General features: G+C 36.3%; 1 protein-coding gene across 4 annotated transcripts; it reads left to right on the top strand.

The window, feature by feature from the left end:
• Positions 1–5472: 5472 nt before the first annotated feature.
• LOC131033303 (protein IQ-DOMAIN 5) lies at positions 5473–11419 on the top strand. 4 transcript variants are annotated; one of them, XM_057964499.2, is made up of 6 exons: positions 5473–5693; positions 6990–7090; positions 7188–7643; positions 7751–7978; positions 8674–8805; positions 9912–11419. In XM_057964499.2, exons 1-6 carry the CDS (start codon positions 5603–5605, stop codon positions 11013–11015), a joined length of 2112 nt encoding a protein of 703 aa, XP_057820482.2. In that variant the 5' UTR covers positions 5473–5602; the 3' UTR covers positions 11016–11419. The 4 variants fall into 4 exon arrangements, with proteins under 4 accessions (XP_057820482.2, XP_057820491.2, XP_057820500.2 ...); XM_057964508.2 differs by having other exon boundaries at positions 5671–5799; XM_057964517.2 differs by lacking the exon at positions 5473–5693 and adding an exon at positions 5918–6155.
• The last annotated feature ends 15696 nt before the right edge of the window (positions 11420–27115 follow it).

The raw sequence follows: 27115 nt of genomic DNA, 5'->3' as shown, positions 1-27115 counted from the left end.
CAGGGTGCTGAAAAATGCAGTTTTTGATGTCATGAACAAGTTTCGGGGTCTCCATTCAGGTTTAGTGTTGCGTCGCCATCGTGAAGACCCAAATGCAGTCAAAATTGCAAGTGTCGCAATTTTAGGACGCTACAATTTCTTAGCACCATCCTTATTTAAAGCACGATTATAATTGAAGAGAAGTAGGTACCCAAAATTATATCAACACAAAACAAAACCCATAGACAATATCAAAGAACTAAATAATATATGTGACAAAAAACAAACAAATTCCATATTTATAATACCTACTTATCATTGCTTAAATAATGCAAATCTAATTTCAAAATCCCAATTCAAATAATCAAATGTAACATACAACAAAATATTCCTCATTGAATACAACAAAACTAACAAAAATGTGAAATTATCCTATATTTTCCAATTTATCATTTACGTTAGCTAATATTTTTTAATTCCCCATTTAAATTTAGTTTCACATTAATATTTATGTGAAAGAACCATATACCTAAACTATAGTTGACATATATCTATCTAAAAGTCACATGACAAACGTCAAATTAAAATTGACTTTCATAAATATCTCAAAATACACACTTCTTATTTTAAAAAATAAAAAATAAAACATTATTTGAATTACAAATAATAAATGAGCCACCAAATTTGGAAAGAAACTTGAAAGAAAAACACACATCAATTCAACTAACATTGGATTTCATATAACTGTCATTGAATTGGGTAAAAGGGGTTTCCCAAAGATTCCCTTTGGATGAAATTGAATTGAAGGTGTTCCCCACCATACAATGAGCATCCACATCTTTCATTTGATGTAATTGCTAATCTTTGGTGGGTAATTTGACATGATGACATTCCTTACAAACCAAAAAATAAATTAAAACTTTATCTGAAGTGGATGTCAAAACCAATGATGAGGGCATATATTAACATGGTGTCACTGTTTTAAGATAAGTGGTTAAAATAGTGCCCATGTAGGGATACATTTAGGCTCAACTTCATTTTAGTAGTTTTCATTTCCCTATCGAAAATATTTATATATAAAAATAAAAAAAAATTAATGTTTATATTTAATATTTTTGGTTTAAAAACATTTGAAGTTATTTTTAATATATATGTGTGGGAGAGAATTTTTAGATTTGATTTTAATTTTTTATATTAAATAAAGTTTTTATTGTAGATAATTATCATTATATATATTCAAGTATATATTAATTACTATAATTTTTAAATTAAATGTTAGTCTTATGAATATGTGTGTATTTTAACAACTTATTAATGATCTAGTTTAAAGAACATTAATAATGTATATATTTATTATATTATTTATTTAAATTTTGAATTCAAAATTTAATTTATTTGAACTAATTAAGATTTTTTATGTGTTTTTTTTACTTGTATTTAAAATATATAAGTTAATTCAAGGTTGTCTTGTTTTTTAATTTAAATACAATGTCTTATTTATCATCTATAAAAAACTATATGAAAGTTGCTTTTATTACCTATAATCACTTTTCATATATATAGAATTTTGAATAGAAATAAAGTAGCCCTTCAAATATGGATAAATTAATTAAATGTAAGTGAACATTATGTGTAAAAGTTGAATATGTGACAGATAGATATGTGATCAAATGAAAATAAGATAGATTAGGATTGATGTCATGTTGCATTTGCGGGTTGATACTTGAAATTCAAAATTAGATTTTGCATAGAGAGTTAAGACAATTGAAATCAAACAAAAAGAGTGTTTGGAGCACTCTCACAACAACTAGGGGCATAAGCCCATCTAAATTTTTATGATTCTATCCTAAGTGCCTTGGATCATCAAAACCTACAAAATATGTTAGTCTAGTTATATTAAAGGTAGGGAAATTTTAGGGGTGCTAAAGAGCATTATAGGGCCTTCTATGCCATGATTGAAATTCTAGACTTACTAGCGCCTTATTTAATACTTGTAGTAAAATAAATAAAGAGTGACAACAAATGTCATTGTGTTAATTGTTGTCCTTTACTAAAGTATTTTCAAACTAATGAGTGATTATGCTAAAAATATACTTGAAGTGTTCATTGATGATGGATGCCAATTGTGGATGGTCGTTATTGCTTGATAGTAATATATGACAATTGATGAATACCTACTTGTGAGAGGAGAAATGTTCATGGATACTTTTTTGATCTCTAATTCATAACAATTTGACTATGTTAAAGTGTCTGAGGGTGATGTCTCTATGTACACACCCCTAATACATAATTCAAACTTCTTGATATCCACATTGATGGGTAATGGTTGGATAATGGAATTATGGATATCCAAAAGTGAAATTTGAATATTGAAAATATGATTGTGTTAGTTATCTTGTTCAAAGATTGGAATTGCAATCACAATTCAATCTAGGATATAAGTTATCAAGCTAAATAAATAAAATTTCAAATACAAATATTTTATTTAAAATCAAGAAAAATATCAAAATAATCATATTCTAAGCTAAAATCATATCTTAACGACATAGAATTAAAGTAATAAATAATAATAAAAACAAAATACCAAAATTACATTTTCCTCTTCTAAAAAAATATTTAACTACTATAATAGAAATAAATATAAAACTATAAACATATGATGGAGTTTTCTATGAACAAAACTCTATCAATGACTTCTTGCAAAAGTATTGGAAATGGTGATTCATCTTGCGAGGGTGTTAATGGTAGATATTCACATGATGAGGAAGGTGATGGGGGTGACTTAAAGGAGGCTGGTTTGGTCATTTGGGAAAATGATTGGGTTGAGGAGGAGGATGAATAGCTCCTTAACATTCTCCTAGAGGCTCATCTGAATGCTCAATGGGGTGTGGATGACAGGTTGGATGTTTCCTCATATCAATACCAATTCTAAGATGAGGTTGATGATGATGAATCACTTTTGTTGTTGTGGATGGAGGCACAATGGAATGATCATGTGAGATTGAGTCTGAGGAAGGTTTCTCCTACTTCTTTGCTTGATCTCTTTAGGTATCGGGTGTGTGCCCTTGGTAACTCTCTCAAGAAAGGGAATTTTGCTTTCCCATCCCAGGAACCCCGTGGCACTATGTTCCCCTAACTTTGTGTAGTGTGAACTTCCTCCTCCTCGACATGTTGCGAGTTTACAAATTGATAATTTTGAGTCCATTAAATGGTTTCTCCCTTGGCTAATATTTTTTTTATCCTATTCATCTTCCTTGTTGGACTTGGTTCTCACACCTTCCCCTATTGCCAATACATGTGATGTAGATGTTGATCCTTCTCTTTGTTCTAGTGCGGGCTTTTGTACTGGGTTTCCTTCCCAAGTGGAGGCCATCATTCCTCTTTTTGTTGATCAAACTAGTATGGAAGGTGTGATGCAAGAGTGCACTGCTATGGAGTCACCCCTATTGTGGATCCTTTGATTCCCTTCTTTCGAAATATTGCTCTTATTATTCTTGATATGTGGGTGGATAGAGCTTTGCAAGCTCGCGTTCTACTTTTATTGGGAGATTCCTTGGTTGTAGACCAAATATTTACTATATTCATAGTTAGGCATCTCATTGTAGGATTGATGCAAGTTTGTTGAGTGTGATGGATTTTATGAATGGATTCCTTTTATTTTCCTTCCAAGCCATTGAGGGATACACCTCTAATTCTTTAGGGAGGTCCCTAGTTTCTTCATCATACATTTTTTTTTATTTTTTAAATATGGTCTACTAGTTTTGAATCTATCAATATTAGCATGGTTCCTATTTGGGTTCATATCTTGGAGCTCCCTTTGGAGTTCCAATGATGTTATTGGTCAATTTATTACCATTGACGATGTCACAAAATCTAGAATGAGGTTTATTTTGGCTAAATTTTGTGTTCATGTTAATATTGGTTTAGAGTTGCCCAACGATGTTAAGTTGTGCTCCAATCTTGGTATAATTTGGGAGTAGGAACTCCATTATAAGACCTCTTGACTATACTACTTCCAAAATGCTAGACATTTCTCCTTGTTATGCCAAGATATATATGAAAATGTGCACTCCAATGAGCTTAGGAGATTTGATGAGGAATGTCCTTAGCCTCATTATATTAGGATGGTATGGGAAAATACTAGGAGTAACCTCATGGATAAGGTTTTTTATTCCTTATGTAAGGAACATGTGTTTGAAAGCCCCTCTATGAAGAACAATTATTTTTCAAAGGTTGTTGGGCTAGCCTTTGGCTATCATCTTCGAACCCCTTTAGTGGACACAAAGATGTTGGAAACCGGGGAAAATGACCATATTGATGTGGGCAAAGGATCCCCATGCAAGGCTAAAAGAAAACTTGATCATGTGAGTTCTTCAACTAAGTTTTCTCCTTCAAAAAATGGAAAGTCATTCCACCTCCATCATACCCCTAATTTGAGGCCTTTGATGAAGTTCAGTTTCAAATTGTCTTTATAAGTTGCTAAGCTTTGTTGATGGCTTTGAATTCTTTTCAAAAACAACCCCCAATTCTTTTCTCCAAACAAAAGCATTTGATGTTCCTTGATGTCCTTGTTGTTTTAGTTGGTTTCTTTCTCCTTTTGTAGGACAAGTTTTGATCGCCTATTGGGTTGTTTTGTTTTGCAGGATCGTGCCCAGATGAATTTCGCAAAATGGATACTCCTCACACCTTGGCTCTTAGCTCAAGAGGATGAATAATCCTCCAAACAAGGAAAGAAAAATTTCACGTATAGTTATAAAACTATTTTTTTATTTGAAATAAGTTCTAATTATTTAAGTAAAAATAATTTGTATTTTGTTAAATTAAATTAAATTTTTTATTCATAAAAACATTTTAAATGAATAAATAAAAATTAATTATTGAAAGTAAAAAAAATCATAAAAAAATATTTTCTTGATAGATGGTCTTCGAAATAGACAGGTGACCCATTCATTCACATGTGTGATGGGTTCATATGATCCATTATAAGTTAGTAAATTTGACTCAAAATCTATAAAATTAGATTACACGAAAACTATCACAATTTTAATTTAATAATTATATTTAATGTTTGTACCTGGTCAACAAATTTAATGTATTCCTAACTTACAACTATAAAAACTCATTTATCTCCGGGCAAATGGCTGGTCTTGTACTTAATAACAGCATTTTCTTTTATCTCTTTTATATATTTGAAACCATCAAGACATAATCTAGTTGATATATGGTAAAGCTATGCCTATTTGAGGGAGATCTAGACCGAGTATATGGCTGATACGTAGAAACTACCTCTAATATGAAAAAAAACAGATACGTAGAAACTACATCTAATAAGAAAAAAAACATACAGAATTTTGCTTGTGTTTGACTCATGCATATCATGATGATGTCAAGGAGGCCACTGACACAAGGAAATGACTGTAATTTAGAATAGAGCGTAGAGATAATCTCTATGAAACAATTTCAGTGTGACCCACAAGAGTTAAAAAGGAAGTTGGTGTAGAATGATATGATTTGAGCCATCATAAAATGATTTGATGTGTGTGAAACGCGGACTGAAAGGTCATATTTTTTATACCATTCCCTGACTAGACAAAGACATGGTAGCCGCAGGATACAGAGGACAATGAACTGGAGGGATAAAAATGGAGGTGCTGCTGCACATTTGTGTGCTGCAAAGTACTCTTCAGCTTCTTTCCGATACACCCACGCCACAGGTATAAGTATGTTGATGAATTTGCTTACATGGCAAAAGTACTAAAAAGTTGTGCCCTTGTTGGTCTGTGAACTGTGAAGCACACCTTTTACATTTGAAGCATTTATGTGAGTTGAATCGAAGCATTTAGAATGATTGTTTATGGAGATTCTGAATTTGAATAGCTCATAGTGAATGAAATTAGCTTCATAGACCACTCCTTTTCATAGTTATATGCTTGCAATGCATTTGTTTGTGATTCTAATCGATTCCTGATTGTCTACTTGAAATGCATTTTTTCATGATTTCTTTTGATATGGGAATGAAGGTCTGCTAGTCAGTGATCGGTAGTCTGATTACCCATTTTGTCAGCTTCCTAAAGCTATGTTTCATGATTGTATACATTAGTTGCATGAAATCTATCCTTGAACGATGGATTGATCATGTTATGTTAGTACAGTCCCTATATGTACATCTACCCAAGGTGATGGGACTTTCTAGTGGCTGTTTCTTGTCATTTCTTTAAAAACTTTAGTCTGTTTTGTCTCGTAGACGTAATTAAAATCATTCATTTATGTGTCCTGTTTTCACAGTCCTTGTGTTTGCTTGTAAAACAGGTCAAGTGTTTGTAAGACTCTGTAAATATGGAGTAATGGAGTTTTATGGAATTGATTAGTGTCAGTTTTACGTTGGGTATCTGCATAGAGTTTTTGAGCCAGAGAAACTCTTTTTAGGTGGTCTTTCTGGGCTTTTATTCGAACTGGGGAGTGATTTGGTCTCATTTCAGTTTCATGACAACAAAGCACAAAAGGGGTGCCTCCAAAGTACCATGTCAATTGCATGCCCTTAATTGGACTGTAATTTCTCAAAGATTTTATACAATTGAGAACAGTCGTTTCTCAATATTAGGTTCATTGTATGCAGATTCCAAGGCAATGCTTGTACAATGTAAAAACCCATTTCAATTGCCTGCTCTGTTTTGGACTGTTCTTCCTTCTAGATTAGATAAAAATGAAAACAGGGGTTTTGCTTATTAGTTTCATAGTATATAAAGTTATGACAGTACTTGAAAAGTCTTGTGACATGCCATGAATTAGTCTGACGTTTCTGGAACATTTGTTAAAAGGAGGAACTGTAACCCCACTTTTTGGGTATCAACATTCAAGACGCTGCTTGAAAAGTCCTGTCTCATTTTCATGCCCTGAATTTGAGTAATATGTCTTGTAGATTTAATAAAGGGGAACATAGTTATTCTAGTTTTCAGTTTCATGGTATAGAAAGTCGAAGCCCTGAATCGGATTTGCCTGTTTTCCTGCAGACGTGATGAAAGGAAAAGATGATGGCTTGCACATTTTTAAGAAGAGATTTTGGTCCAGCTTCTTGAAGAGATTGTTTTGCGCTAAGCCAAAATCCATAAAAGTAAGGCTCTGCATGTTCAATCTCCAAGGTTTTTGTTGTGTTATGATTTTTGTGATTTTTGTTCCTGAACCTGAGCATAGCGCATTGCTTGTCTCAGAAAAATGAGGGGGAGGAGAAACAGGGTTGTGGTTTTGGTAGTTGTGGTCTTGGTAACTCCAGAAGTCACGAAGTCCATACTCATGTCTTTTCGTATTCAAAGGAAAACACTAGAGTAGAGACCACACTAAGGGAATCCAGAGACAAGAAAAATGATCATGATAAAGAAGTGGTTGTGGGTGAGCATGAACAAAATAAGCACGCATCAGCAGTGGAACCTGTGGTTAAAGAAACATTGGGGAAATCTGAAGAGGAGCGAAATGAGCTTCAGAAACAACTGGTTGAGGTTGAAGATAAACAAACTAAGCAGGCATCGGCAGTGCAAACTGTAGCATCTGCCGCAGCAAAGGCTGCTGCGGCAGCTGCCATGATTGCATGCCTCAAAGGGTCTGGTTACTCAAGTCGCCAACAAGAAAGTGCAGCAATCAAAATTCAGAGTGTGTTTCGGGGCTATCTGGTACAATCCGCTTGTCCATTACAGTAGTTTTTATGTAAGGAGAGCTTTTCCCTTATTTAAAAGTATATATCAATTGCTTGAATGACATGTCTAATTACTGTTTGCAGGCCAGGAGAAGATTACTTTCTCTGAGAGGTCAAATGAGGCTGCATATACTGGTTAATGAACAGAGTGTGAAACAGCAAGCAATGAACGCTTTGCGCTGCGGACAATTGTTTGTTAAAATCAACTCTCAAACTCACTTTAGGAGGATGCGAATGGTTGAGCAAAATCAAGCCCGTCAATGCTACCTTAAGCAAAAACATCAAAAATACCTCAAGAGCAAGGAATTCGATGTGAGCCATATACACATTATTTTGACAAACTTTCTGTTTTCATCTTATGAACTTGTTGAATTCTCAGGCTATAGATGCTTCGAGTTACTTGAATGGTTTGTTTTTTTAATCTTCTGTGAAAGAGTGTTACATATTAAGAATTCTTTTTATTCGAGAGAACAAAAAGGAATAAAAACGAAGTAAAAGTCATCTGATGGGTTTTTGAAACATATTGGCGTGCCATGAATTGGAATCACCAAGTTTGAAAAATCTAACACTCTGATCTGTATCATACATGTTTGAACTCATGACTGTTTATAACTCAAGATTGATAGAAAGATTGAAATTCCTCAATGAACCACAGCATCCTGCATGGCAAGACATCTAGACCTCAGCAGTGTTGGTGATAAACTGTATACATACACATATGTAGGAAGTACCGGACTTTATTGACTGGGGTTTTCTATCTTTTTGATCCTTAGGTTTCCAACCTTTGGGAGCAGGCATTTTGATGCATTGATAAAATCTAATTTCTTGTTAGACTGTAGTGTTTTCAGGGCTGAAGGATCTTATCTTAATCCTTCAAAAGTAACAATGTTACTGCTATACTTGTGTAATGTAGTTCTATCAAATCAAAAACAGAACTATTGCTCTTGCTTTCCAATTTCATTCTTCCCCTTTTATTTCCAAATACTGAAATATAGCATTTTCTCCAGAATGAAGCTGTGCATCAAGAGGAATGGGATAACAGCGTGTTCTCCAAGGAAGAAATTCAGGCTAGATTGCAGAACAAAATAGAAGCTGCTATTAAGCGGGAAAGGACACTGGCATATGCATTTTGTCACCAGGTATGCACTAAACTGACCAAAATTGAGTAAGGTCCATATATAAAATGATTTGTTTTCCTCATCTCAATATAGAGAGAAGCCTATGAAACAAGTTTGCAAAGATAGGCCAACCTAAGCACCTAGAACTAGGATTATTTACAAGTGTTATTTAAGCTTCGATATTTGAAATTCAAACCACAGATTAGATAGGTAAATCTAAGGAGGATCATTACTCATCCAATTGATTGGACTCAATCTTTTGTATGTAATGAAATAACTTGCACAAGAGAAGCATATAATAATACTTTTCTGCAAATGCTTCAGAATAATAAACCACTTGAACAGGGCTAACCTCCAAAAGTCCACAAGAACACAATTCACACACAATTCACAGTATGATGCTGATAAACTAACCACTAGCTCCCATATGTACTCTCTACTTATTTTTGGAATGCCACCTAGACTAGCTTAGATACATAAATATAACACCTAGAACAACTTAATTATCTAAATAAGATCATAGAACTTAAGTATTAAGGTAACCAAAGTCAAACACTCATAACACTAGACTAAAGGATTATGGGTATAGCATGTAACCTTCCAGCTCATAATATGTAGGGATGTCGAATGTTCCTTCAATTTTGATGACACGGAGAATAATTGAAGATTCAAGTCTTATAGACATATTTAGGATCGGTGAACTACTAATCCAGTAGAGAAAATTGATAGATAATAAAATAGATCAGATTTATATAATCATATCTATAAATAAAAAGAATCAGTTTCACTGATGGCAGTTGGTTGAATAAAATATTTACCCGTGTATTTAGAACCATGGTGTACACAGTTTGAATCGTGTCATCTATGCATATGCATATATGATCTAAATAAATGAATATATCAATTGAGTTACCTATTGACTAAAATCCATGCTTTTTTCCTATTTCATATTGTACCTTGGGATTTACAACATGTTTGTGTGAGGGACAACTACTAATTTTACTATATATGGAGATGCTTAGTGTGATTAGTTTGTGAATATGAAATCTGTGGAATCATCCTATTATTACAATTTTGCATCTTAATCATCTGCTACACAAAAGTGGTTGTTGTTTGATGTCTTGCAGATGTGGAGAAATTATCCAAATGCAGTCCAAACTATGTTGATGGAAATTGATCTAGACAAGCCTCATTGGGGTTGGAGTTGGTTAGAACGCTGGATGGAAACTAGGCCTTGGGACAACCACAACACTGTTGAGAAGGCATACTCGCTCATGAAACTACATATAGGGTTGAAAAAGCCTACTTCAGAGATTGACAGTGTTGGTTCCTCATCAATGCCATTACAGTCAAATGATATGTCCTCAGGGTTGAAAATACTTAATTCAGAAATGGCCAATGGTGATATCTTTTCAAACTCATCCATGTTGAGCAATGTATCATCAAGGTCCAAAAAATTCGATTCAGAAATGGTGAATGCTGTCATCTCTTCAAACCCATCCATGTTGAGTAATATGTCATTGTCATTGAAAAATCTTAACTCAGAAACGGGCAATGGTTTTACCTCTTCCAAACCATCCGAGTTGAGTAATATTTCCTCAAGATTGAAAAAGACAAATTCAGATATTGACAATTTTATAATCTCTTCAAACCGCTCCATGTTGAATGATGACAAGACATATTCAGTCATGAAAGTGCAATCTATGGAACAGAACAGAGAGCAAACTTTGCATATAGAGTTGGAAGAACCTAATTCAGAAGTGGTCAATGTTGTTAGCTCTTCAATACCTTCCAAGTTGAGTAATATATCTTCAACGGAGGATGATATAAAGAATAATCACAGTATTTTGGTATCAGAAAGAACTGGAAACGGATCTCATCACACTTTAGCTTGTACTTCTGTTATAAAAAATGATGAAAGCTTGATAAGCTCCTTTCAAACTCCCAACTACATGGCCTCCACAAAGTCCACCAACGCAAAGGTTAGATCACAAAACACTCCAAAGCAGAGGTTGTTGTTCTCTTCTACTTCAAAAGAAACCAGTTTTCCTTATAGAAGTCCTAGCACCACTATCACACTCTGTTCAGAAGCATTGGAATCAGGCCAAATTAGTAGGAAACTGTGCTTGGGACCACTGAAATCAGAGAATCATAGTAGCTCATCCAGAGACCTTAGTACTGAATCAAAGAGTTTCTTACTGACTTGGGGTGGGAGAAAATCTAATAGATGAGCACCTGTATATTTAACTATCCTCTCCATTATGATAAAGCATTCTATAGGATATTTCTTGTTTCTAGGAACTATGGGGAGTTAATCTCAATTGCATTCCAATGATATCTCTTGGATAAATACAGTTAGTTATCTTGGATTACTGTGTGCAATGAGGACATAGCCAGATAATGGGAGATCCTCATTTGATGCGTAGTGCATTGATGAGGCATTTTATGGTCTGATGGCTTGGAAGATTAAGAATTATGGTCTGATGGCTTGGAAGATTAAGAAATTTATCTTGTAGGTTTTCAAGTACTTAAGAGTGTGGCATGGATTGATCATGAGATCCATGGATGTGAAGGATGTAATTTCTGAGGTCGGAAATTTTTTTGTTGATATAAAGGGTTTCAACCATTGGTGAGATGGAAATTCTAATTTGTGAAGGCATTTCTTCCTCATTTTGTTCAGTACCTTGTCTTTGGTTTTATGCTGGATTTGAATATCAATTAAATTGTATGCCATTTGAGATTCTTTTTAACATAAAATGAATATTTTCTGTACATTGCTACTGAAATTGAACCTCTGGCAGCACCTTATAAGTTTTTGCTTCTGTGGACTAATACTCTCAGTTGGATTCTAGTTTACATATTAAACGCAATGGGCTCTTTAAAATAGTGGACACCCCAATATACAATTGTTTATTCTGTACTTATTGGTTGAGAATGATTTTAGTTTCATGTTTTTTTTAATGGAGGATTTAAAAATCAGCTACAAGTTTGTTTTGCTATCCAGTACAAAAGTACAAGTTTATGTTGATGATTTTTCAAGTAAGAGCCAAGGACTGAGGGGTCCACCATAGTCACTCAGGTCATGATCTCAACATCATTCTTTATATTGTACCTTCAAGAGTTTTGAATAGTGGTGGATGGCCTAATCAAGAAACATACCATCACTCTTACCAATTATGCTCAACCAATTGAGATACAACTCTTTGGTTTCAAAGAACTTTTAACTAATGCATTGCAAGAATTTTTCCAATTAGACCTGGATTTTCATGTTAAATTTTAAATAGAGAACTGCATGATCTGCATGTTGATGTATGTGGTTAGCAACCGGAGATATCCCAAAGCTATTAATACACTATGTTTTATATTTGCTAGATGAGCCAACCTTGATGAAGCAATTCATATTTTAAATATAAAATGAATTTAATTAATTAATGCAGGAGTCATGTTCTTAAGGGCCAACCTTTTGTGAAAGGGTACCACTCATGTATATATATGTAAGGGGCTGCTGTCTCGAGGAGATCAGTAGGCTTCTGGGGGTTGTAAGTCCCTTGTTATTCTCAGTAGGTGGAAGTTGTGGTGATTGACAAATGGTTAATGCCAAGCTATAGTTGTGTGAGAATTGGACGAAAAACTTATATATGGGGGTCGGTTGAAAGAATAGTCGAGTGCCAGGAGTGCACCAAGGTGGTCTGCGATAGACACCTCCTCCTAGGGGTGAAGAAGAGTAACCCTGCCCTCTAGTCTCAGGGAGATAGAGGTCCTACATGGACATTAGGGGTGAAGTAGAGTAACCCCGCCTTATCATTGGATGGTGAGGTTTACTGGTGGATGCATTCTCATGGTCCCTATCTCAGTGAAGTGGAGTAACTGAGCCAATGTTGGGGATGACTCCCGAGGAGTTGTCTATGACCCGAGGACTAGGGAAGCAGTGTACCTAGGCCCTTGCGAGAAGGATGATCGTGCACTGGATTGTCCCGGTTGGGGAAATGGAGTACCTAAGATCTTGTAAGGGGGATGGCCGCGCAATGGGCTATCTATGTTGGAATGTTGGAGCTTGAGAGTTGGGCAAGCTATGTGGATTGAGTTGCAGAGCCAGAAGTCCATGTGTCTTGTGGAACAAGTGGGGTGATGTGCCGGGCGCACACCTAGGTTACCTGAAGTGGGATTTGCATTGAGATCCGGGATCTCAAGGCCCTAGAGTGGGGGTCACTTGTGGCAGTAGGGACCGGGTTCCGAAAGTGTGCTCATGTTGAGCCGAGCCATGAGGCGAGTCCAAGAGGGTGACAAAGATGGATGAGTTGCATGACCGAAAAGAGGACATGGTCCATAGGCGAGTTGTTCTGGGAGCACAACCGAGTTGAAGGAGAGTTCAGCGACCAAGGATATTGGATTGGATCATGGAGCAAAGAGCTTGGTGCCCAAGTAGGAGTGCAAGGTGTTTTGTCAGTCTGAGAGACTTAGACTGGGTGTTTGCATGGGGCTGGTTATTGTGCATAGGATGTACAGGGAATCGGGTTCACCAGTGAAGCCATGTAGGCATAGGCCAGGGGCCCAAAGCAGTGCGACTTGGAGTCCCTGTTCAGGAAGGGGTTCTGAGTTGTGTACTGGGTAAGCCGTCGCGGGCTCATGAGGGAGTCAGTGGTGCGCCAGGTTGAGTTCCGAAGGAGACAGGGTCTTCATGGATCAGGAGTCTATATGAGAAGCTACCGCCAGGGGCGAGGTGCAGTGGTATCTGTACCGATGTTTCAAGAGTGGATGTTGATCTAGGGGCAGGAACTTGTAATCGTATGCTTGGGAAGTCTTCGGGGTAGTGACCAGCGACAGAGTTGGAATTGTTTGTAGACCGGGCCAAGGGCCGTCTCTTCATAACAATAAAGCTATCTTATTGCCCCAGTATTGTGTTCATTGTGTGGAGATGAACAAACAGGAAGCTAGCTCAGGGAGTCTAGTTGTCCCATGAGATATGTTTGGTGCTTGAGGGTTCAGAGGAGCTGAGGGGGGCCAACATGGGGCGCTAGTGCTGTGGGAGTGTTGGGCATGCTCAGGGAGTGTGCAGAGTTGGAGTCGGAGGACTTAAGGAGTTTCGGCAAGGGTCAATGTTAGTAGTCAGGGTCTTATGGGGGACTCAAGAAGACGAAGGCATAGAGGAGACCTGTAAGCTTGTACTAGGGGTGCAAGGATGGTGCGACAAGACAGTGCTAGAGTAGAGTCAGGGACTTGAAGGGAGTGCTAGGAGCATCAGGATGAAGGAAACCCGTGAGAGGGTTGGTATGCACTTCTATTCCGCATGGGTGTGTGTTAATGTGGTCAGATGGTGGACACTTGAAAAGGGATGGCGTAGTCTGGAAGCAAGAAAGGACTTGTCTGCAATGGAAGTTGTGAGTAAGGTTTGCCAGTGCCGCATGAGGTTGGACCTCCTTTGGAAGGAAAAAACTTGTTTGGGCAGCAGGTCGGTCTAATCACGTGACAATATATATGAGGTGTGACCTCATTCACTCCATGTTTTTCGATGATTTACTATTGAATACAAGAGCAGTCCAAGCCAATAGCAGAGCAGATCGAATAATAGAAGAATTGTTAGCATACCAAGACAAGTAGGTCTTTACATAAGAAATGTGCTCGGGGGAGACGATAACAAGATATCATCTACGGTTGGGAAGGCAACAGATCACCCAGTTAACATTTTTGTTTGCTTACATCTCTGATCTGAAAACTAACATGGTATCAGAGCCTGGGGTCAAGGGGAAATTCCGATCAGATTTGGCTAAGCAAATGAAATGAGGTTAATCTCTCACAAAATTGCAGAAGTTCATTTACCCATGGCTAGGTGATCCATATCTGGTAGTTGCAAAGAGAAAAGGAAATGACAGTTTTATAGTCCATTATGTAAATTGTGAAGATTCCTCAGAAATTGTGCGGAGTCTTTCTTGGTGTGTTGCTTCTCTAGTGAAGGCGGATAGAGGTATTGTTGGGACTGAATTGGCACTACTGGAATCGAAATAATACCCTTTTCACCGCAGTCACTTGGAAGGCTTCGCTTATGAATTCTCATCGTTTCTCTATTCTGGTCGAGTCCATTATTGGCATATATTACCTTGAGATATGATATACTTTGTCCTTGTTGTATCCTCAGATTCATATATTTCGTTCGGGCCTATGTCGAGGGAGGTTCAAATAAATACTCTCAGAAAATATCGAAGTCCTAAAATATATAGTGCAATTGATAACAGTGAATGCATATTCATGGTGAAAGAGGATGAACATTGACTTCTCGTGGAGATTATTGGGCTATCATGATTTATAAGGAAGTAGCGATAATGTTATTTTTGAAATTGCCTTTTATGGGAATATACTTGCGATGAGTATTGTTGATGAATTAATTTATCAATAGAAGCAAATGGAGGAGTTCCGCTACCAGGATCATGTCCACTCGTGCACTTCAACTACTGGCGGAGGGAGTCAGAACCTAACACCGCCATTGTTATATGCTTTGCCGATTCTTTAGCAGATACGGGATTTCATTGTTTGGGCAAACTATGGCCTACGTCAGTTGTTAGCGGGAGTTCCATTTGTTTACGAAAGTTTTTGGTTCGCCCCCATATTCGGATATGAGTATAGCGACTATCAATTGGAGTGACTCCAAATTTTCTCATGGTTGCATAGCCTTCGGCTCTCGCCACTCACCAATTGGAGCATATTGCATAGGAATAGATGTAACTAGCTGCAATGCGTATTGAGAGTTGATTCGGAGGTCTTGAACAAGAGCCACATTCTTGAATGGTGTTGTAAATGATATTCAAATTTATATTCAAGTCTGAAGTTATGTATATTATTATTCTCCTTACTGATATTTTCTATGTCTTATGTCACAGGTTGTTGAATATAACATTAATAATTTCGATGTTTCTCCAGCACTTCATTTGCACGTGTTTATAGTCTATGATTCACCGATCAAGGCATGCCTTGATCGGTCATGTCTTTTAGACATGCTCGATCAAGACATGTCTTGATCGGTGCATAGACACCCCTTCAGTTAATATAAACACATTACTTATGTGTTGTGTTGTTTAATCATTGGTCACGTCTTTTCCTCTTTAACGTGTGTTATACCGATCACTATCGGTCACGCTATTTAGCATATGTTGATAGTTATTAATAATTGGGGCAATGTATAGTTACCCGATAAGTGATTGGGATAAGTTAAACATAATCAATGATTAGATGATTCGGTATTAATATGTGTTTTAGAATGATAACTATTATAGTTATCATATGATAGCTATGGTAGTTATAATTCCGGTCTGATCACAACATGATTAATATTATCGAATATGCATATGAGATGATTATAACATGTTCATTTATTTAATCATGAGGTTTATACTTAAATTGTAGTTATATCGATAAGGTAGATGATTGAATGAGAGATAAATGAAGTCTCTCATTCAATCATTTATCATACCGAAGCTACTAAGTTTCAACACTCCCTCTTAGCTAGGGAAGATAATTATAGACCCATGAAATAAGCATCATATTTCTCATAATAAAATATATTATATGACTACATAATACAAAGGATCATATTGCATATGCTCGTAACATGAAACATCACATAATGAGTGACATAAGAATATATCACATCATCTCGTGATATAGATATCACATAACACGTGATGTCAGTATCACATAACACGTGATACCTTGGATATAAAATACTTAGGAATGTTGAATTCCCTTATATCCAAGTTATGGCATGTGCACTGACATTACGTCCCATAATGTCTACCATAACACATCATGGCACATCCATGAGTCAGAGTGATATCAAGTCAACATGATATCAACATTACAAGATCGTCACCTCATAATGTTTAATACAAGTGTTCATAGTCTAAAAGATCGTCACCTTTTAGATTTGTACACAAGGGGTGGAGCCCATAAAGTCATATCATGACAAAAGAAGTTTACACACATTAAACATCTCATATATTAGTACAGATTACAAAAACTGATTATAACTCAATCATACCAAGACCTTTTCTGAAGTGTTCAACTTTTACTCTAGCTAGAGGTTTGGTCAGTATGTTTGTTGTCTGGTCTCCTATACTGATATATTGTAATTGAATCACATTTCTATGCACCATATCTCTCACATAGTGATAAGGGATCTCAATGTGTTTGGAGCTATCATGAACACGGGGTTTATAGAGAGTTTTATACAACTCTGATTGTCACAATGAATTATAGTAGGCTTCATTGGTCCTCCGAATAATCCCACAAGTAACTTCCATAGCCATACAACTTCTCGTGCAGCCATGGAAGCTGTAATATATTCAGCCTCTGTAGAGCTCTGAGCTACTGAAGACTGTTTTTTGCTAATCCAAGATATCATGGCTGAACCCAAACCGAAGCAGCATCCTAAGGTGCTTTTCCTGTCAGTCACACTTCCACCCCAATCTGAATCAGTGAACCCGTGTAGATTTAAATCAATATTCTCATACTTGAGTCCATAGTTGAGAGTGCCTTGAAGGTATCTCATTATATGTTTTACTACCATAAGATGAATCTCCATAGGTTCACACATGAATTGGCTCAAGGCATTTACTGGATAACAGATATCAGGTCTAGTATTGACTAGATACATTAAAGATCCAATCATCCGTCTGTAGAGTGTAGGATCTACCATTGGGGAATCTGTTGCTGCCTCCTTCAGTTTGTGAAGATTAGTTTCCATGGGAGAAGTCATTGGTCTGCAGTTCATCTTGTCAAATCTCTTCAATATGTCTAAGGTGTAGTTCCCTTGATTAAGCACAATGTTGTCAGAGTTTTGCCAAACTTCCAACCCAAGGAAGTAATGTAGAAGGCCTAAATCTTTCATATCAAACTCCTTCTCAAGGTCTTTCTTACATTGATCAATAAGATGACCTCCTATAATTAAAAGATCATCAACATACAAGATCAATATCAACATATCACCTTTGATTTGTTTGAAGTATAGATTTGGATCTACGTCATTCTTTGAGATTCCCAATCCCATGAGGTAGTTGTCAATTCTTTCATACCAGGCCCGGGGGGCTTGTTTCAGTCCATATAGGGCTTTCTTTAATCTGCACACATGAGATTCTGCATTGTGGATCTCAAATCCTTCTGGCTGCTCTAAGTAGACTTCCTCCTCAATTTTCCCATTCAGAAAAGCAGTCTTTACATCCATTTGATGAACTTTCCATCCTTTGGCTACTGCAATAACTAGCACTGCTCTGACTGAGGTGTATCTAGCAACTGGAGCGAAAGTTTCATCATAGTCTATTCCCTCCTTTTGTGAGAACCCTCTGGCAACAAATCTAGCTTTATGTTTTTCTATGCTACCATCTGCAACATGTTTGATTTTGAATAGCCACTTGGATGAAACAACAGATTTTCCTTTTGGTCTAGGAACAATTTCCCAAACATCATTGTTTAAGATGGATTGATATTCCTCTGACATGACATCTTTCCATACTTGGTGTTTAAGTGCTTCTGACACATTAGAAGGTTTTGTTTTGGAAAGATCATTCATTAAGGCTATATAGCTAGTGAATCTTTGGGGCCTCTTACTTTCTCTAAAGGTCCCTGAAGGAGCTACAAAATTCCTTGCATCTTCCATTGTTTTGTGAACCCATAGTGGTCTTTTCTTAGGGTTTTCCTGGTGTGGAATTTGAACTTCATTCTCATTCTCTTCTGAATACTCCCTCTGAACCTCAGGAATAGGATCCTTTTCTAGGTTTGAAGGTGGAACATAAGTCTCTGACTCAATAGAGTATCTAGCCCTTTTGAAGGCTATGTCTTCTTCAAATATTACATCTCTACTGAGTTCAATATTATTATGTCCAGGTACAAATATCCTATAGGCTTTAGAAGTTTCACTATACCCAACAAAGATTCCTTTTCTTCCAGAAGGTTCTAGTTTTGTTCTTTTCTCTTTAGGTATATGAATATAAACAGGGCACCTGAATATCCTAAAGTGAGCGATGTCAGGTTTTATACCTGTGAAAACTTCTTAAGGGGTTTTATCTTCAATGTGGGAGTGAGGACATCTATTTTGTATGTATACAACAATGTTGGAGGCTTCCACCCAAAGATGTGTTTCTAAGTTTTGGTCAAGAAGCATGGCTTTGGCTGCCTCTACAATGGTTCTATTCTTTCTCTTAACAACCCCATTTTGTTGGGGGTTGTAGGGGACAATGAACTCCCTCTTAATCCCATCAGCTTTACAAAATTCTCTAAAGATGTCTGAGGTGTATTCCCTCCCATTATCAATCCTTAAGGTTTTTATTTTCCTTTCGGAAGAGTTTTCAGAGAGGGATTTGAATTCCTTAAATCTCTTGATAATCTCTTCCGATTCCTTACGTTTAAGAAAATAGATCGAGGTCTTCCTGGAGAAGTCATCAATGAATATTACATAGTAAAGGGACCCCCCTAATGATGGTACAAACATTGGCCCACATAGGTCAGAGTGAACTAGCTCTAAAACACTGTTTGTTTTCCTAGAACTGTTCTGAAAGGAACTCTTAGTATTTTTGCCTAGGGCAACCCCTTACATGTACCAGAATGGTATTGTTTTAACTTAGGCGAACCAATTACTAATTTTTCCATTGAACATAAAGCACAAAAGTTTAAATGACCTAATCTTCTATGCCAAATTTCATTTGAATATGTAATCTCATGAAGTAGGGCTAGGTTAGATTCAGTACATACCTCGTATAAATAGCCTTTGCTATGTCCTAGGGTTGTAGCCTTCTTGATGGAAGAGTTTTGTGGCCATACTATAACTTTACCATTCATGAACGTTATTATGTACCCATCATCTTCAAGTGCGGACATGGAGATTAAGCTACTCTTGATGCTAGGAACATATAGGACTCCAGTGAGTTGAAGAGACGTGCCTGTTTTCAGCTTAATGGTGCAGGTACTGACGCGTTTCACCAGATGTGCAGAGTCATCACCAATGGTTACTTCCTCATCAGTTTCTTCTACCATGGAATCCAATAATTCTCTATACCCAGTGATGTGTCTTGAAGACCCACTATCAATGATCCAGGTGTTAGATTTATTGGACACTTGACTGGAGAGAGCAGAGTAGAATACATGCTTCTCGGAGTCATATTCTTCCCTTTTAAATTTTGCAAATGTAGCTTGTTGTTTGATTCTATCTGGACATCTTGCTGCATAGTGTCCATATTGATCACACCTGAAGCATTGAATGTGAGAGTTGTCTCTTTTAGATGATCTTTTGTCATGTCGGTTCTTTCTCTTCTTGTTTTTCTTGTTGGAGTTGGTATTTAAAACATGGAGATCTTCATCTATATTCTTTTGTTTGATCCCCTTCTTATTTAGCCTTGACTCTTCTTGAAGACAATCTTCTCTTAGCCAATCAAATTTTGGATATTTATCTCTTGCATTGATGCCTTGGACGAATGTCTTCCATGTACTAGGCAACCCATCTAGAGCAATGAGCGTTAGCTCTTTGCTCTAGATCTCATATCCAAGCATTGCCAGTTCATCCCTTAGGGATGATATCCGCATAAAGTATGCATTGATTGACTCCCCTTTTTTCATACTTATATGGTTTATTTCTCTTTTTAGAGCCAAGGTTCTACTTGAATTATTTATTTCAAATGCTCTTTCGAGTGATTTGAACATTTGATAGGCGGTTTCATGTTTTGTTATTATTGGCATGATGTGATTTCTTACTCCATCGACTATGATCTTCATAGCTTTTTCATTTCCCTCGACCCATGTTGATTTGTCAGGTTCATCCTCTAGTTCTTCAGAATCAACTTTAATAAATGATTCAACCTTGTTTTCTTTTAGAATCATTTTAATTTTGAACTTCCATGCTGAGAAATTGTCACCTCCTTCAAGTCTATCCTCAAATCTAATGATGTTAGCCATGGGAAATATGATGTTTATATCTTTGGTTTGAACTTCTCAAATTTGAATGCCTCAGGTTCGATCAACGTGGCTCTGTAAATCTCTAATGCTAATAGTTAATAAGATGAGAGAGGGGGGGGGGGGGGGGGGGCGGGGGTGGTGAATCATACAAACTTAATCTTCAATATATTCAACAGATTCAACCTCGGTAGCTTATACTTGAGAATACATAACCAAAATTGTAAAACATTCAAACTCATGAACATATAACATCACAACACATATAACACCAGATTTAACGTGGAAACCCAAATAGAGAAAAACCACTGTGGGATTTCGGACCCACTAAGAAATATACCCTTCTAGAGTATGCTCGGTTAAAAGCAAATCCTGTTAAAAATTACAAACACATTGTTAGATGTGACCCAGTTAAGGGATTTCCCTCAGACTTGTTAGAGTCTTGCACTTTGTTAGAAGTGACCTTGTCAAAGGATTTCAAACACTCATTTAGAATGTTACCTTGCTAGAAGGTTTACAAATAAGACTATTAGGTCCACTCGGTTAAGAGATTTCCTATCACTTACAAAATAAACAATAGTAATAAAATATATCTGCAACTTCACATCTGAAATGCTAAAGCAAATTCTTATTTGCTCAAAACAATCTTGTCATAAGACTTATCTAGTCCCTTGTTGGGCTTGCTGGGCTTCTCAATTTGTTCTTCAATCAGATCTTCAAGCTTCTGAGCTTGGTAAACAATCATGTAGCATCACTATGCATACATTTGCTCGCATGCATTGTTTATCAACAATTCCTTATTTATAAACAATTTCTAGCCGCTTAATCTCCTTGATCACATTTCCCATGATCAATCTTAGCCATCAGATTATCAAACTTGACTAGGTTCAATGCATTCTTCGATCTGAAAACATTTTACCTCGCCTTGGAACTTGCATTCCTTCCTTGGAACTTGTGCTAGGTTATTGCGGTTCAATCCGTGCTATAGATCTTCCTCCTGTATTTTCCATGTCATCGATCCTCAACAAACTTCTTGCACAACAAACCAATCATCTGATCAACTCCAGCTCATCAGCATCCTTCATTAAATAATGCTTTTATCCAGCCAATGCGATCTATTATAACTTGGTTGTTACTCGGTTAATACTGAACTTCGCTTGGTAGACATTCTGCCTTCTTTAACTGATATCGATAACCTTAGGGTTTACCGACTAGGTACCTTATGGCTTGGTGACATAATACAGTATTAAACTTGTAATCAACAACATGTGAAGGATATCAAAACAATCAAAACAACATGATCTCATCATTGTCTAACTCGGTAATAGTTGCCCATTGAATAACTTATTTCTCCCCTTTATTATCACATTCTTTTTGTGTCACTTACCGACCTCCTAATACTCATCAAAACATACTTCTCAAGATATGGCAACATCATACTGAATCAGAAAATCAATTTCTTGACATCAATGACAAAACAATATTATTAAGACAGTAAACATCCTTCTTCAGTTATATCAATAATCTCCAACAAACTTCTTAATATCCTTATTGAAATGCCAACAATCTCTCCCTTTGGCATTGATGGCAAAACCAACAATTAAATGGTAATATGAACTTGATTTGTTCCAACTGATTCAGATTCAGATTGCTGTTAGATTTCTCCTATTATCCTTAAGCTGTTTAAATCTTCACCTGAAGTCTTCTCCCCCTATCATTGGTTTTCTGTTATCTTCTCCATTTAGTCTATCTTCTCCATTTAGTTTTCTCCCCCTTTGACAACAATGCCAAAAGAAAAAACTAATTCATGATTCCTTCCATTGTGAAGTAATTTCCTTGCTGTGTTACACATGTAGCATCTCAGTCTCAGTCAGAGCAACTTGTCTCCAATCACTATTTCCTGCACACCTTTAGAAAACCTCCTAAAGTACATAAATCAACATTAATCCACAAATAATATTCTATAGAGTCATCGAATTGATGCTTTCACTGAACTCTGTCAGTGAGTAGAAGATAGGGGTAGGACCCCTAACTTTCTTCTGAGATACTCAAAAGTGTCCCTTGGCAGTGGCTTTGTGAAGATGTCTACTATTTGCTCCTTTGAACTGATATATTCCAGCACAACTTTCTTCTCTTGAACTTCTTCTCTGAGATAATGATACTTTATAGAGATATGCTTTGTCTTAGAATGCATTACCGGATTATTTGAAATGTTAATGGCACTAGTATTATCACAGAATATAGTTACTGGCTCGGTAACTTTCTCATTTATACCTTCCAATAGTTGTTTGATCCATGCTATATTGGTACAATTCAATGTTGCAGCGACATATTCAGCTTCAGCTGTTGATTGTAAAATGCATCCTTGTTTCTTGCTAAGCCAACTTACTAGTCTTTCTCCCAAGAAGAAAACTCCACCACTTGTGCTTTTCTTGTCATCAATGTTTCTTGCCCAATCAGCATCAGTATAAACTTTTAAATCAAAATCATTCCTCTTTTCATATACTAAGCCATAATCTTCAGTGCCTCTCAGGTATCTGAAAATTCTCTTGATTGCTATCATATGGGTTTCTTTGGGATCTGCAGAAAATCTTGCAACTATTCCTACTGCATGTGCTATATCTGGCCTGCTGTGAACAACATATTGCAACTTTCCAATCATAGATCGGTAAAGTGTCTCATCAACAGATGTAGATTCATCATTCTTTGATAGTTTATAGTTAGTAGTCATAGGAGTACTTACAGGTTTAGAATCCTCCATTCCAGCTTTCTTCAAGATTTCCTTTATGTACTTGGATTGAGTAATGAAAATCTCATCTTTCATTTGCAGTATTTGTAAACCTATAAAATACTTTATCTCACCGATTAATGACATCTCAAATTCTTTGCACATTTCATTTCCAAAGTTCTTGCATAGAGAATCATTTCCACAAAAAATAATATCATCAACAAATATGGCTGAGATCAGTATTCCATTGTCCTCATCATTTTTCATGTACATATTGTTGTTTTCACTTATTCTTATAAAACCAATCTTTATTAAATAAGAGTGCAGTCGCTCATACCATGCTCTAGGTGCTTGTTTTAGACCATATAAAGCTTTGTTTAATTTAAATACCTGATCTTTACTCTTGTCTTCAACAAATCCTTTAGGTTGTTCAATGTAAACTTCTTCTTCTAGTATACCATTCAAAAATGCAGATTTAACATCCATTTGATATACCTTGAAATTTTTGAGATCAGCATATGCCAACAATGTTCTTACTCCCTCAAGTCTAGCCATAGGTGCAAAAGTCTCACCATAATCTATTCCTTCTTCTTATGCATAACCTTTGCAAACTAGTCTTGCTTTGTTCCGAATGACCTCACCTTTTTCATTTAGCTTGTTTCTGAAAATCCACTTTGTACCGATTACATTTTTGTCCTTCGGTCTTGGGACCAATGTCCATGTTTCATTCTTCTTGATTTAATCAATCTCTTCTATCATAGCATTTACCCAATCTTCATTGTTAAATGCCTCTTTTACTATTCTCGGTTCAAATTCAGATATCAAACATGTGTTCTGTCTCAGTTTGTTCATTTTCATCACTGGATCATCCTTATCTCCTATAATCTGACTTGATGGATGATTTCTTCTGACATATTTGGCTAATATAGGCTCGGTAGGCTTTGTATGATCTTCTTCATCACTCAGTTACTGGATACCATCTTCATTTTCTTCAGCAACCTCCTTGGTAGGACTTCTCGGTTGAACATAAACAAATTCTTCATAATTTTCTGGTTCTTTGGAATTTCCTTCATCATTTCTTTCTGCAAATTCATCAATTTTCACATTTGCACTTTCTACTATTTTGTTAGATGATTTGATCAGACATTTAAATGCTTTACTTCTAGAAGAATAACCAAGAAATGTTCCTTCCTCGCTTTTCTGATCAAACTTTCCATTTCTGTCATCTTTGTGAACATAACATCTACTTCCAAAGATTTTAAAATAACTTACATTAGGTTTCTTGTCATACCAGATTTCATATGGTGTCTTCATAGTTCCTTTCTTCAGTTGTACTCGGTTCAGGGTGTAAACTGCAGTGCTGATTGCTTCTCTCCAAAATGTTTGAGGTACCCTCTTTTCTATCATCAGGGTTCTGGCACAATCTACAATTGATTTGTTTCTTCTCTCAGCTATCCCATTTTGTTGAGGTGTTCTCAGTGCAGACACTTGCCTTTTTATACCATGATCATTGCAGAATAAGTTAAATTCATCAGAAGTGAACTCTCCTCCTCTATTAGATCTAAAACATTTCAGTTGTCTTCCTGTTTCATTTTCAACTCTTGCCTAGTACCATTTAAACATTTGAAAAGCTTTTGATTTTTCTTTTAAAAACATAACTGGCATCATCCTTGAGTAATCATCCACAAATAATATGGAATATTTATCACCATAATAACTTTCAACTTTCATGGGACCACAAAGATCAGTGTGTACTAGATCTAAAATTCCTTTAGAAGTGTAGGAATTACTTGTAAAGCTTGTTCTTGTCATCTTACCCATCTGGCATCCTCGGATCTAAAATTCCTTTAGAAGTGTAGGAATTACTTGTAAAGATTGATCTTGTCATCTTACCCATCTGGCATCCTTGACACATAGCATTCTCAGGTTTTTCCAAGCTCGGTAGACCTCTTACTCGGTGCTTCTTACTTATTTTGATCAGATTATCAAAATTTACATGACAAAACCTTTTATGCCATAACCAGGTATCTTTTATTTTTTCATATAGACATTTGTTCCGAGTTGAGTCAAGATGAAATGTATTACCTTTTGTTTGTGTGTCGGTAGCAGCCAACTTTCCATGTTTGTCACGAACTTTGACACATCCCTTTTGGAATTTTATTCGGTATCCTGTATTGTTTAATTGTGCTACACTCAACAAATTGTATTTCAAACCTTCAACCCAGTATACATCATCATATTTAGCATTGTCAAGAAGTGTTATAGATCCTTTACCTTTCACCGGACATGGTGCATCATTACCAAATCTTACATATCCTCCATCATAGTCTTCTAATTTAACAAACTTGTGTTTATCACCTGTCATGTGATGTGAGCATCCACTGTCTATGATCCAAGAATCATTATTATTTATGTGAGATATTAGGGCTTTTTCTTCATACCTTTCTTCATCTGATCCATCTTTAATAGCCACATAAACAACTTCCTTTGTATCAGTTTCATCAGATTTATCATTGTTGGATTCCTCATCAGCTACTAGGCATGTCTTTCTGTCTCTCCTTCTGAAGTCTCGGTATCCTCTGTATTGGTTGTCTTTCTGTCTGTTATCTCAGTATTCTCTCTTTTCACTAGATTCTTTGTCAGGGCAGTTAGAAGCCATATGTCCTATTTTATCACAATTGAAACATTTTAAAGGTAGCTTTCCTTTATACTTACCTTTGCCTCTTGGTAACCTTCTGGCCAATAGTGCTTCAAACTCTTCTTTCTTTCTGATTTCCTCATACAGTTTGTGTACTTCTTCCATGTTTTTACGAAATCTCTCACTTTATCCATTGTGATTTCCTTTAGAATACTTATTCATTCTATCATTATAGTCATTAGATTCACCAATATGAAAATAACTGAATGCAGATTCTACTTTATTTACCGAAGACCCACTGTTATCAAAATTACTTAACTCAAATGCATGTAGCTTACCGATAGTGGCATCCAAAGAGACTGACATGTTTGATACAGACCTTAATTCATTGATTGCAGAGACTCAAATGGCATAAGCAGGTAGAAGGGTTCTCAACAACTTACTTGTTACATCCTTTTCTTCAATACATCCTCCTGCTCCTTTAACTTGATTGACAATTTCCTTTAACCTTGTATTGTATTGGGTTATGTTCTCACCTTCATTCATTCTCATAGATTCAAGTTGTCTTCTTAGACTATCTACTTTTGCTCTTTGAACATGTTCATCACTGCCGTACACAAATATGAGCTTGGTCCACATTGCTTTTGCATCATTACAGCCTTCTAGATCATTAAACTCTAAGTCGGTCAATGCTGATGTTATTTCAATCATAGCTTGAATATGTTCTTGCTTTGCCTTTATCTCTTCCATGGTCATCGGGTTGGTGCTAGGTGCTATGTAATCATTCTCCAAATAATGTTGCATATTCTCCAATTCCTGATAAGTGCAGCTTCATCCTTTTCTGCCATGTGGAGAAACTTGACTTGTTTAGCTTTGGTGCATCCCTTTTATACATCTTCGGATCTTTGCCTCAAGTACCTTTAAACTTTTCTTCCGGAGTCCACAACTCTGATACCAATTGTAAATCTCTGATGCTAATAGTTAATAAGATGAGAGGGGGGGGTGAATCATACAAACTTAATCTTCAATAGATTCAA

This window comes from Cryptomeria japonica, chromosome 3, assembly GCF_030272615.1.
Source record: "Cryptomeria japonica chromosome 3, Sugi_1.0, whole genome shotgun sequence".
In the NCBI taxonomy this organism is placed as follows: domain Eukaryota; kingdom Viridiplantae; phylum Streptophyta; class Pinopsida; order Cupressales; family Cupressaceae; genus Cryptomeria; species Cryptomeria japonica.
This window is presented reverse-complemented; position numbering and strand designations above follow the sequence as displayed.